Source organism: Ceratotherium simum, chromosome 15, assembly GCF_057802395.1.
Source record: "Ceratotherium simum simum isolate JZ-2026a chromosome 15, ASM5780239v1, whole genome shotgun sequence".
NCBI lineage: Eukaryota > Metazoa > Chordata > Mammalia > Perissodactyla > Rhinocerotidae > Ceratotherium > Ceratotherium simum.
The window spans coordinates 15,484,777-15,496,933 of NC_141914.1; the positions used below are offsets into that span (position 1 = coordinate 15,484,777).

Below are 12,157 nucleotides of genomic sequence, written 5' to 3' on the forward strand. Positions count from 1 at the left end.
CTGGGAAGGTATTCATCTTTTCTTCATTTCTGAAGGATGGTTTTGCCCAGTAAAGTATTCTTGGTTGATAGATTTTTTTCTTTCAGCACTTTGAATATAGTATCCCTCTGTCCTGGTCTGCACAGCTTCTGCTGAGAAATTCTCTGATAGCCTATTTGGGGTTCCCTTGTATGTGATGAGTTTTTTTTTCTTCTCTTGCTGCTTTCAAATTCTTTCTTTGTATTTGATTTCAGAAAGTTTTGTTGGAATGTGTCTTGGAGAAGATTTTGGGTGAATCTGTTTGGGGACCTATATGTGCTTGGATGTCCATATATCTCCTGAGATTTGGGCAGTTTTCAGTCATTATTTCTTTAAATAAACTTTCTGCTCTAGGACTCCATTATGCATAAATTTTTTCACTTGATGGTGTCCCACAATTCATGTACGCTTTCTTCACTCTTTTGCATTCTTTTTTCTTTGTTCTTCTCTGACTGATAATTTCAAATGATTTGTCTTCAAGTTCAAAGATATTTTTCTTCTGCTTGATTGAGTCTGTTGTTGATGCTCTCTATTGCACTTTTCATTTCATTAATTGTATTCTCCAGCTTCACAATTTCTGTTTTGTTCTTTTATGATTTCTATATTTCTGTTAAACTTCTCACTTTTTTCCTGTATTGTTTGCCTGATTTTGTTTAGTTGTCTTTCTGTGTTTTCTTGTAGTTCACTGAGTTTCCTTAAAACAATTGTTTTGAATTCTTTGTCAGGCAACTCATAGATCTCTATTTCTTTGGGTTTGGTTACTGGAAAATTATTCTGTTCCTTTGGTGATGTCATGTTTCCTTGATTTTTCATGTTCCCTGTAGTCTGGCATTACTGTCTTCACATTTGAAGAAGCAGTCACCTCCTCCAGTCTTTATTGACTGGCTCCAGAAGAGAAATACCTTCACCTGTCAATTCTGCTAGGGATTCTAAGGCTTTATCAGATTTTTTCTATGGATGTGCCTGCTCCATTTTTCTTGTTTCCTCTTTAGGAGGAATTCTTAAGTTTGTATGCCTTCTCTAAAACCTGAAAAGTCAGCTCTGATACTGACATCCCATTTGCTTTCCCTATGGTGGTGTTGAATGCTCAAGTTTGTGTGCTTTCTCCCAATCCTGTAGTCAAGCTGGCTTTCTGCTCATGTTCACTAGCCATCTGCAAATGCTTGCACTCACCACCCATGGTGGCATGTCAGGGAGACAGCCACATGGTGTATGTGTGAAGATGAGGCATGCAGAGGGTTTGGGGGGTGCCTGTGGGCCAGTTAGAGAGATGTGTAGGTGAGGTGACCCAAGCAGCTTATGAGTGAGCTTCCTGGTAGAGTCCACAAGGGGTTACTAGGAATCACATCCCTTTGATATGTTTGGAGCCTTAGCCACTGTGCTCCCAGCCTCGCCATCCTCAGTCATGCAGATTACATCAGTATTCTGTGTAGGTCAAGAAAGAAGTGGCCTCTTTGACAGCATCCTGCACAGCTGGGGAAGCTGGGCACTCACTCACATGCTCTCACTTTCTCCCGAGGGAGAAGTTGCAGACTGAGTGCAACTCTCCTGGCACTGAGCAATGCCTCCTTGGGGTTGGGGTTAGGCAGGTAGTGAAACTGTTCCCCTTCCCCTCTTCAATGTGTCCAATCTCAGATTCTTTTGCTTCAGTGGTGTGCTGGAACTTCTCCATTGGAGTCCTGGACTCCCACAGAGGCACTCTCCTGTGTGGGTGATTGTCAAATCAATGTTCCTTGGGGGGAAGATGGTAGAAAATGCCTATTCTGCCACCTTGCTGTCGTCACTGTCCTCCAGTCAAAGTTGGAATCTTTAGTGAAAGAACAAAGCACGTGCATCCTCTATTCACCCTCCACCCTCTATTACATGAGTCGTGACTGTTAGTTGTATTTGCACCTAACCGATATTTAGAAAGATCATCTCTTTAAAAAAAAAAATCTGTGGTTATTGTTATATAACAAATACAAAAGCATAATAATAAACATCAAAATTGTCATATTTGATTTTTTAAACCCAGTTATATGATATTTAATAAAAGACTCCCCTAGATCCTATATATACAATAATGAGAATGTACTTAATACCACTGCATTGTACACTTAAAAGTGATTAAAATGCTCAATTCTATGTTATGTATATTAACAAAAATAAATTTTTTTAAATTATGAGGCATTCAAAGAAACTGGAAAATGCAATCCATGTTGAGGAGAAACACCAATCAATCAAAAGCAATGTAAACTGACACAGATGGAAGATTTAGCAGACAAGGGCATTAATAATCATTATAACTCTAGTCCATATGTTCCAAAAGTTAACTCAAGACATGGAAGACATAAAATAAGATTCAAACCAAATTTCTAAAAGTAAAAACTACAATATAGGTGGTGAAAAATACATGGAATTGAATTAACAGCAGATTATGCATTGCAGAGGAAAAAATTATTGAACTTGATAATAGAAACTATGTAAAAAGTAATACAGAGAAAAGACAATATTAACATGAACTGAGTATCAGTGAGCTATGGGCCAATTTCAAGTGACTTGATATATATATAATTAGAGTCCCCAAAGGACAGAAGAGAGGAGGAGACAAAAATAAATTTTGAGAAAATAATGGCAAAAAAAATCTGCCTAATTTGATGAAAACTATAAACCCACAGATCCAAGAATCTTAAAGAATCCCAGGCACAATAAATATGAAGGAAATTATACCAAAGCTCATTACAATCAAATTGCTCAAAACCAGTGGTAAGGAGAAAATCTTAAAAGCGTCCAGAGAAAAAAGACACATAGACGCAAGGATAAGGATGACAATAGATTTCTCATAAGCAACAATGCAAGTGGGAAGATAATGATGCAACATTTTTAAACGACTGAAAGTAAAAATCCAGTCAGACTGGAAGTCTATATGCAGCAAATATAACTTTCAAAAATGGATGCAAAGTAAAGACTTTTGGGGATATAGAAAAGCTGAAAAAATTTATCACTTGACCCACACTATAAGAAATGTTCAAGAGAATCTTTCAGGCATGAGGAAAATGATACCATATAGAAATATACATCTACACAAAGGAATGAAGAAACCAGAGAGGGTAACTACATGGTAAATATATAAGATTTATTTTCAGTATTTAAATATCTTTAATAGATAACTAACTAATAAAATATTTAAATATTTAATATTTAAATATAAAATTGAAATAATTATGCATTTTTAAACTATTTAAATAACAAAATAATGTTAGTTATTACATAACATAGCATGAACAACATAAGTGAAGTTATAGCATGACACAACAGCACAAAGGATGGGAGAGAAGAAATGAAAGCACACAATTTTAAGATATACTATGTGTGAAGCATCATAATATCGCTTGAGGGTAGAAAGTGATAAGTTAAAAATATACTATAAATTCTAAAACAACTACAAAAATAACAAGAAAAAAGACAGCTAATAAGTATATAAAATAGAATCATAAAAAATATTCAGTTTTCAAAGCAGGAAAAGAAGGAAAAGGGAAAAAATACAGATGTAGAAAAATATCAAACAAATAGCAAAATGATAGATTCCAACCTAACCATATCAATAATCAAATTAAATGTAAATGGTCTACATCTGCCATTTAAAAGCAAAGATGGTCATATTGGATAAAATAGCAAGACTCAACTATATGCTGTCTATAAGAAACATACTTTAAAAATAAAGACAAATAGTTTAACAGGAATATAATAGAAAAAGATATACAATTCTAACACTAATTAAAAGAAACGTGAAGAGACTATATTAACATCAGATAAGGTAAATACAAGAGAAAAATTATTACCAGAGATAAAGAATATTTCATAATGATAAAGAGGAAATTTTTCAAGAGGATATAATATTCTTAAAGATTTATGCACTTTATAACTGAGCTTCAAAATACATGAAGCAAAAACTAATAGAACTACAAGGAAAAATAGACAAATCCACAATTACAGTCAGAGATTTCAGAAGTTATACTCAGAAGAAATAGAGAGGAAATCAACAAGTATATAGAAGACAAACAACACTACCAACCAACTTGACCTAATTCACATTTAATTAACACTTTAAGAAACAACAGAGGAATACATAATCTTTTCAAGGACACATAGAAGATTTACCAAGTTAGTCCTCTATCAGGGTCATATACCGTGTCTCAATAAATTTAAAAGGTCTCATCTCATACAACTTATGTTCTCTGACCACAAAGCAGTGAAATAAAGATCACTTATAGGCAGATATCTGAAAAATTCCCAAATATTTGGAAACTGCATAACACATTTCTAAATAATTCATAAGTCAAGAAGCAATCTAAAGAAATTTATAAGGTATTTTGAACTGAATGAAAACGAAAACTTTCGCAAAAGAAAACTCCAAGGACAAATGTCTCCCTTAAACCAAGCATTGAAAGAAATATTATCAGTTATGCACAAACTCTTCTAGAAAATTTAAAAGAAGGTATCCTTCATGAATGTAGATATAAAAATTTTAATAAATAAAATCTAACAATATATTTTAAAAAGGATGGTATAGTATGTCCAAGTGGGATTTATCCCAGGAATATAAGCTGAATTTAACATTTTAAAAAATCAATATTATTCACCATATTAAAATCAAAAAAGAAAAAAATTTTGATTATCTCAATTGACACAGAAAAAGCTTTTTACAAAATCTAACACCCATTCCTGTTAAAAACTCTAAGAAAACTAGAAATAGAAGGAATACTCTTCAAAGCAATAAAGGGCATCTACAAAAAAATTACCCAGCTAACATCATATTTAATGGTGCAAATCTGAACGCTTTACCCCAAGACCAAAAAGAAAACAAGGATGTCCACTTTCACTATTTCTAATCAACATTTTACTAGAGGTTTTAGCCAGTGCAATAAGTGTGATATTTTGATATAATAAGAAATATATGTTTGGTTCCTGGCACAGAACTCCTAAAACCCTTGTAATTTCCTGATTGATAAAAGTGTCTTTTGTTATTCATAATAAGCCCCTTTGGATCATACCTGAGTTTATGCTAATGAGGTGACCTTGCCAAGCCGATGAATAGCCTCAGGAGGGGGACTGGTTGCTAAGGGAAACAACCTTGTTATTAGAGCATTAGAAATTTCAGGCCCACCCCCTGACCACCAGGGAGGGGAGAAGGGCTGAATATTGAGTTAACCACCAACAGGCAATGATTTGATCAATCATGCCTACATAATGGAATCTGCATAAAAATCCTGAATGCAGGGATTTGGAGAGGTTCCAGGTTGGTGAATGCATCCAATGCCAGGAGGGTGGTGCACCCCAAACTCCATGGCGTCAGAGCTCCCACATTTGAGACCTTTCCAGATCTCACCCTATGTACCTCTTCATGCAGCTGTTCCTTTGTATCCTTTACAATATCCTTTATAATAAATCAGTAGTAGTAAGGAAGTATTTCCCTGAGATCTGTGAGCCATTATAACAAATTATCAAAACCTAAGGAGAGGGTCTTATGGGAACCTTCAATTTGCAGACAAGTGGGACAGAAGTGTGAGTAACCTGGGGACCCACTACTTGGAATTGGCATCTGAAGTCAGGGGCAGTCTTTTGGTACTGAGCCCTTAATCTGTGAGGTCTGTGCTAACTCCATAGTTAGTGTCAGAATTGAATTAAACTGTAGAATATCCAGTTGGTGTCCACAGAGAATTGGAGAATTGCTGAGTGTGGAAAATCCACACATTTTATGTCAGAAGTGTTGTGAGGTGAGAAACAGTTATCATTTAATAAGTAAACCAAACAAAAGTGATCCAGATTGGAAAGGAAAAAACAAAACTGTCTTCATTCACAGATGTCATGATCATCTATGTAGTAAATCTGGTGGAATCTTCAAAAAAACTATTAGAACCAATAAGTACACTTATCAAGGTTGCAGAATATATAAGGTCAACATACAAAACTCAACTGCATTTTTATGTAATATCAAAGAACAATTAGAAACTGAAATTTAAAAAACAATACCATTTACAATAGCATCTAAGAGTATGAAATACAGTATTTAGGGATAAATCCAACAAAAGATATGCAAAAGCTGTACACACAAAAGTACAAAACATTGCAGAGAGAAGTTAAAGAAGGCCTAAATAAATGGGAGACCTACTATGTTCATGGATTGGAAGACTCAATGTTGCTAAGATACCAATTCTCCTCAAATTGATATATACTTCAACACGATCCAATCAAAATGCAAGAAGGCTGTTTTGCAGAAATTGACAAACTGATTCTAAAATTCACACAGAAATGGAAAGTATCTAGTATAGCCAAAACAACTTTAAAAAAGAACAAAGTTGAAGAGCTAACACTACCTGATTTGAAGACTAATAAAGCTACAAGACAGAGTGATACTAGCATAACAATAGACAAATAGCTCAATAAAACACAACAGAGGGGCCGGCCCCGTGGCACAAGCGGTTAAGCGAGAGTGCTCCACTGCTGGCAGCCCGGGGTTCGCTGGTTCAGATCCCAGGGGCGGACCGACGCACCACTTGGCAAGCCATGCTGTGGCGGCATCCCATATAAAGTGGAGGAAGGTGGGCACGGATGTTAGCCCAGGGCCAGTATTCCTAAGCAAAAAAAGAGGAGGATTAGCAGATGTTAGCACAGGGCTGATCTTCCTCACAAAACAAAAAACACAAAAGAGTGTCCTTAAATAGATCCATACAAATGAATACAAATGATTTTCAACAAGATTAAAAGGCAACTTAGTGGTGCCAGAATATCCATATGGATATCAATATGCAAAAAAAAAAAATGTACTTCAATCTATATCTCAAACAATATAAAAAAATTCTATCAAAATGGATTATAGGGGCCAGCATGGATTATAGTATAGTGGTTAAGTTTGAGCACTTCACTTCAACGGCCCAGGGTTCAGATCCCAGGCATGGACCTACACACCACTCATCAAGCCATGCTGTGGTGGCATCCCACATACAAAATAGAGGAAGATTGGCACAGATGTTAGTTCTGTGACAATCTTGCTCAAGCAAAAAGAGGAAGATTGGCAACAGATATTAGCTCTGGGCCAATCTTCCTCACCAAAAAAAGGGATCATAGACCTAAATGTATAACCAAAAACTATAAAACTTTTAGGATAAAATCTTTGTGACTTTGGGTTAGGAAAACACTTCTCAGATGCAATACCAAAAATAGTCCATTAAAGAAAAAATTGATAAATTGTTCCTCAAAATCAAAAACATCCCCTCTTAAAAAACAAACAAAAAATCTTCTCTTCAAAAGACAGTATATACTGTGAATGGAAAGGACTTATATTCAGAATATACAAAGAATTCTCAATAAAGAAGCAAACTATCAATTTTTTTAAATGGGCAAAATATGCAGACTCACCAAAGAAAACTTACGAGCAGTAAATAAGTATTTAATGACAGTCAATATCATTAGTCTTTAGAGAAATACACAGTAAAACCACAATGAGAGAGCAATACACATCTATTAGAATGTCTAAAATTAAGAGGATTGACCATACCAACTGTTGGTAAGGATATGGAAGAAGTGGAAATCTCATACACTAGTAGAGGTAATGTAAAATAGTACAATCACTTAGAAAAACAGTTTGGCAATTTCTTTAAAAGTTAAACATCCACCTGCCATGTCATCCAGCTGAACCACTCACAGGTTTTTATCCAGGAAAAATAAAAGTATATGTCCAAAAAATATACTTGCACAAGAATGTTTGCAGCTTTATTTGTAATAACCTAAAACTGGAAAGAACCCAAATGTCCATCAACAGGTGAATGGATAAACAAACTTTGGTATATCCATACAATGAAATACTATTCAGCAATTAAAATAATGAACTATTAATGGGTGGATGCATCTCCAAATAATTATGCTGAGTCAAAGAAGCCAGACCAAAAAAAATAAAGAGTACATTTCGTATGATCCCATTAATGTAAAAATCTAGGAAATGCAAACTAATATATAGTTACAGAATGCAGATCAGTGGTTGCCTGGGGAGGGAGGGGAGCAAGGAGAGTTAAGGGGTAGGATTACAAAGAAGTATAAGAAAACTTTTGGGGATGATGGATAAGTTCATTATCTTGATTGCGCTGATGGTTTCACAGGTGTAAAACTATGTCAAAACAACAAATTGTACACCTTAAATATGTGCAAAATTTAACAAATTGTATGCTTTAACTATATCAATGATACCACAATAAAGCTGTTTTCAGGTGTTCATAAATAAAGCATAACCCCTAATAAATGTATATTACAATGGATAACTTTCAAACTACTAGAGGTGAAAGTAAAGAAAAGAAAAGAATTGAAAAGAAAATTAACCAATCCAGCAAAGCACAGTAAAAGAAAACATAACACAGAGTGGGGAGAGAAAACATAGAAAATGAGACATACAAGATAAGATTGAGAAATATGACCAAATATGTAAGTAATCACAACAAATGTGTATAGTTTAAATTCTTTTATTAAAAGTTAAAATTCACAGAGTTAATAAAAATTAACTATATCTTTATTAAAAACCTCTAGTTTTTTTTGTAAAAGGCATGCTGAAGATAAAATGTCACAGAGAAGTTGAAAATAAAGAGATAGATGATGACATACCAGGCAAATATAAACCAGCAAAAGGATGGACTGGGCAGCCAAGGAAGTGAGTTGTTCAGGTTTCCAATCAAAAAAGAACTTACCATTCAACTGCAAAGAGTGCAATTAGATGATGGTCTCCAGTTAACAACTTCAGGATCCATTTCAGCTTTTGAACTGAGGCCATACTCTTCCCAGCCAATGACTAAACATGAGCGGGTATCAGAGTTTGCCTATTCTGCTCATGAAAGACTCTTAGAAGCAATTTTTGCTCTAGGGCTTCTCATTGGTTTGGCCAAGATTTTGACAGTTCTATATTTGATCTGAGGCTCTCCGTCTTGTCTCCTGCTCCCTCCTCTCTTTCCTTGCACCGGTTTCATTCAAATCAGTATCACCGTCTAAAGGCTTTCCCTCCCCTATCCTACCTCCTCCTCCTTTAATCTTTTACAAGTGTAACCTCTCTCCCCTAATTAACTTTGTTGCTCCTAACTCCATCTCAGCCTCTGCCTCTTGGAAGACCTAACTGACACACCTGATCCAATCTCTAGATTTTTTTTTCTGATTCAGCAGGTCTAAAGTGGACTTGGGGAATCTACATAATTTTTTATTTCTCCACATGATTCTGACGTTCAACCACATTTAGCACCCCTGTAGTGGAAGTTTTAATACTTTTATTTTCCGTACAATACAATTTAGCATTTATAAACCATCTTGAAGTCTTTACTATGGCATCATTTGACATGGCTGGTTTGACACCATCAAGGTAAGATGCAAACAGTTTTGTTTTAGTGTAATAAGTTTTTGTTTTTCAATAATAATTAAACAGATATTTTTGAACCTAACTGTGAGCCTCATTCCAACCAGGATTGGATGAAAAATTAAGAAAAGATCAAGTACAGGGTTATAATGTCTAGTGTGTACACTGCTTGGTAATATTGGTGTGGAGAAATTTAATGGTTTGGTTTCTAGGCCAAGTCAAAATGGTAACAAAATGGTTTGGTGAAAATATCTCGTGTGAAGTGTCTTTATACTAGTTTGATATCCAAAATAGACTAAAAATCTCTTTAAGGATAAAGCCTAGAGTAACCAAAATGCCTGGAGGGAGGAAAAATATTAATAAGACAAAATAGCTGTCTTAAATGTTTCAAATGGCATTATTGAAGAATGAATGGATTTGTTTTAATTTCTACCATGATGAAAAATTTTAATGCTTTTCCTGCTATGGAGAAACAGACTTATTGTTTTCCATAAATAAAATATATTTTAATTATATTTAAAAATGATTAATATACACATTCCCAATATTTTATTCCACAGAAAAATGAAGGAGAGGGGCACATCCATTGTCCATGGCCATTCTCTTAGCACATAGGCCATATTTTATAGATACCCAAGTCCTCTGTAATGCATATTTAGCTGCTTATATAGTCAATAAACATTTGTTATTTGATAAATACATCAGAATAAAATGTACACCATAAAAATACACGTTTGCAATTTATCACATGTACAAAACTGTCAGGCATTAGTTATCAATACCTCTATAGAGATTAATGAGTTCAGAGAAAGCTAATGTTCTCACACGTGTTCTCTCTCTCCCTCTCATAAACATGACAGAAAACTATAAATCTAGTTTTATTAAATAGTATAATTATTATTACAATCGTACATCATATTAGCTAACTGGTTGATTAGAAGTAGGAAGTGGGAATCTTGAAGATATTAAAATAACAGTATAGGGAAAGGCACGTTCAAACAAGGTTGGAGGGAATGTAAATTGATACAATTTGACATATTAATCAATAATAAAAATGCACAAACTCTTTGGCCTGGCAATTTCACTCAAGGAAATTATCCTACAAATATACTCAAACAAATACAAAGAGATATACACACAAGAAACCTTCTATGTGGTATTGTTTATAGTAGCAAAACAAATAAACAAAACTTAAGACAATCTAAATATCCATCACTAGGGTTTTGGTTAATTAAATTATGACATAACTGTACAATGGAATTTTATGTAGCCATTAAAATGAATGAGGTAGCTCTGCTTGTGTTGATATAAAAGATCTCCAAGACATATTATAATATTAGCTTTCTAGAAGTACAGAACAGCACTATAGTATATTCCCATTTGTGTCTTGACAAGGATATGTTTATGCATATGTAAATAGATATATAAATGTATATGCGTACCATGGGCATATAGATATGTCATATGCACATAGAAATTTTCTGGAGGAATACATAAAAATTGTTGATGATTGTCCCTGCTGCAGAGTTATTTCTTGAAGAAACTTGGTTTTCATTATCTACTATACTGAACAATTTGAGTATTTTATCATGAGAGTGCTTTCTTTGTAATAGCATCAGTTCTTCAGAGAACTATCTAGTAGCAGCTAAGATTCTAAAATTTCAATTATATAAGCATATAAATGCAAATCTTTCAAGTCTTTGTCTTCTAAGAATCTTTGAAAAGCTAATTTCAAAATAGATCTTCCATTCTCAAACTCTAAGAAAATCAAGGCAGTAATTGTACTGTATCTTGATTCACTTGTCCTGGTGCTAGACTCCAATAACTTATAAAGTATTGAGACCTGTTCCATCAACTTCACTTTGTAACACCCGAGACATCTTCACCTTGTTTGCAGTATCATACAGTGGATTGTTCTTCTCTGTGTAGCTGGCATAGGGCTGCATTTCATCCTAAGAAAGAACCCAAAGTCAAAATTAATTTTAAAAAGCCATAAATTATAATAAAAACTACCTACGTTTTTCTAACAGGTGTCCACAGTCTTAGAATCTACCAATAGTGCTTTTGTGTCTCTGGGCTTAGATGAACATAGAGCAATTTTTTTTTTTATCATGAAAAAATTATTGATTACTTAAGTCTCGGTGTCAGATGATAAAGGTTGTGTGAAAGCAGGAACGGAGAAGAATGAAGTGATATGAGAAGTATTTTGAAGGAGAGGGTCAAAGACTTAGTAAACTATGGGTTATAGAGATTAAGGAGTAGGATAGGTTTTACCCTTGGGTAAGAGGGAAATGATAGGTTTTAAGCTTGGGTAAGAGGGAAATGGTGATGGTATTGAAAACGGGAAGTCAAGCATTAGAGATGCTTTCATGGGGGAGGAAACCCCAACGCAGTTTCTCAAAAGATTACCATTCAAATGAGGCAAACATTATGTGTTTTTTAGGACGCAGTTCATGCAATGAAAATATGGATTTGGGGTGGTGTATAAATAGTGTTTGGTAGGTAATTAACAAAATAAATACACTTGGCAATTAGCATTGTAAGATTAGAATTTTTACTTTTCAAATAAAACACTAATATTGATGCAAATTACAAATTATGTGGCTAGGTTTTTAGACTACATGGCTTAAATTTTGCAAATACTCTTTTTAATCTTATCTTACCTCCTCAACACTTGGATTAGCTTCTGTTTTTTTCAATTTACCTTTTCTGTAAAAATAAAAATAAGCTGGACTGAAGGCAGGAAACATTATTATTTAGATCAAAAATGGA

At 34.3% G+C, this 12,157-nt stretch overlaps 1 protein-coding gene across 1 annotated transcript in view; it reads right to left on the bottom strand.

Moving 5' to 3' along the window:
• Positions 1–11,188: 11,188 nt before the first annotated feature.
• Positions 11,189–12,157, bottom strand: part of LOC101403251 (cell surface glycoprotein CD200 receptor 1) — a 31,088-nt gene continuing 30,119 nt past the window's right edge. Inside the window, exons 7-8 of the mRNA XM_087439591.1 lie at positions 12,049–12,094; positions 11,189–11,337 (exon numbers count right to left, since the gene is read on the bottom strand). Coding sequence (XP_087295717.1) covers positions 11,212–11,337; positions 12,049–12,094 — 172 coding nt within the window. The 3' untranslated portion in view covers positions 11,189–11,211. The remainder of the gene's footprint in view (positions 11,338–12,048; positions 12,095–12,157) is intronic.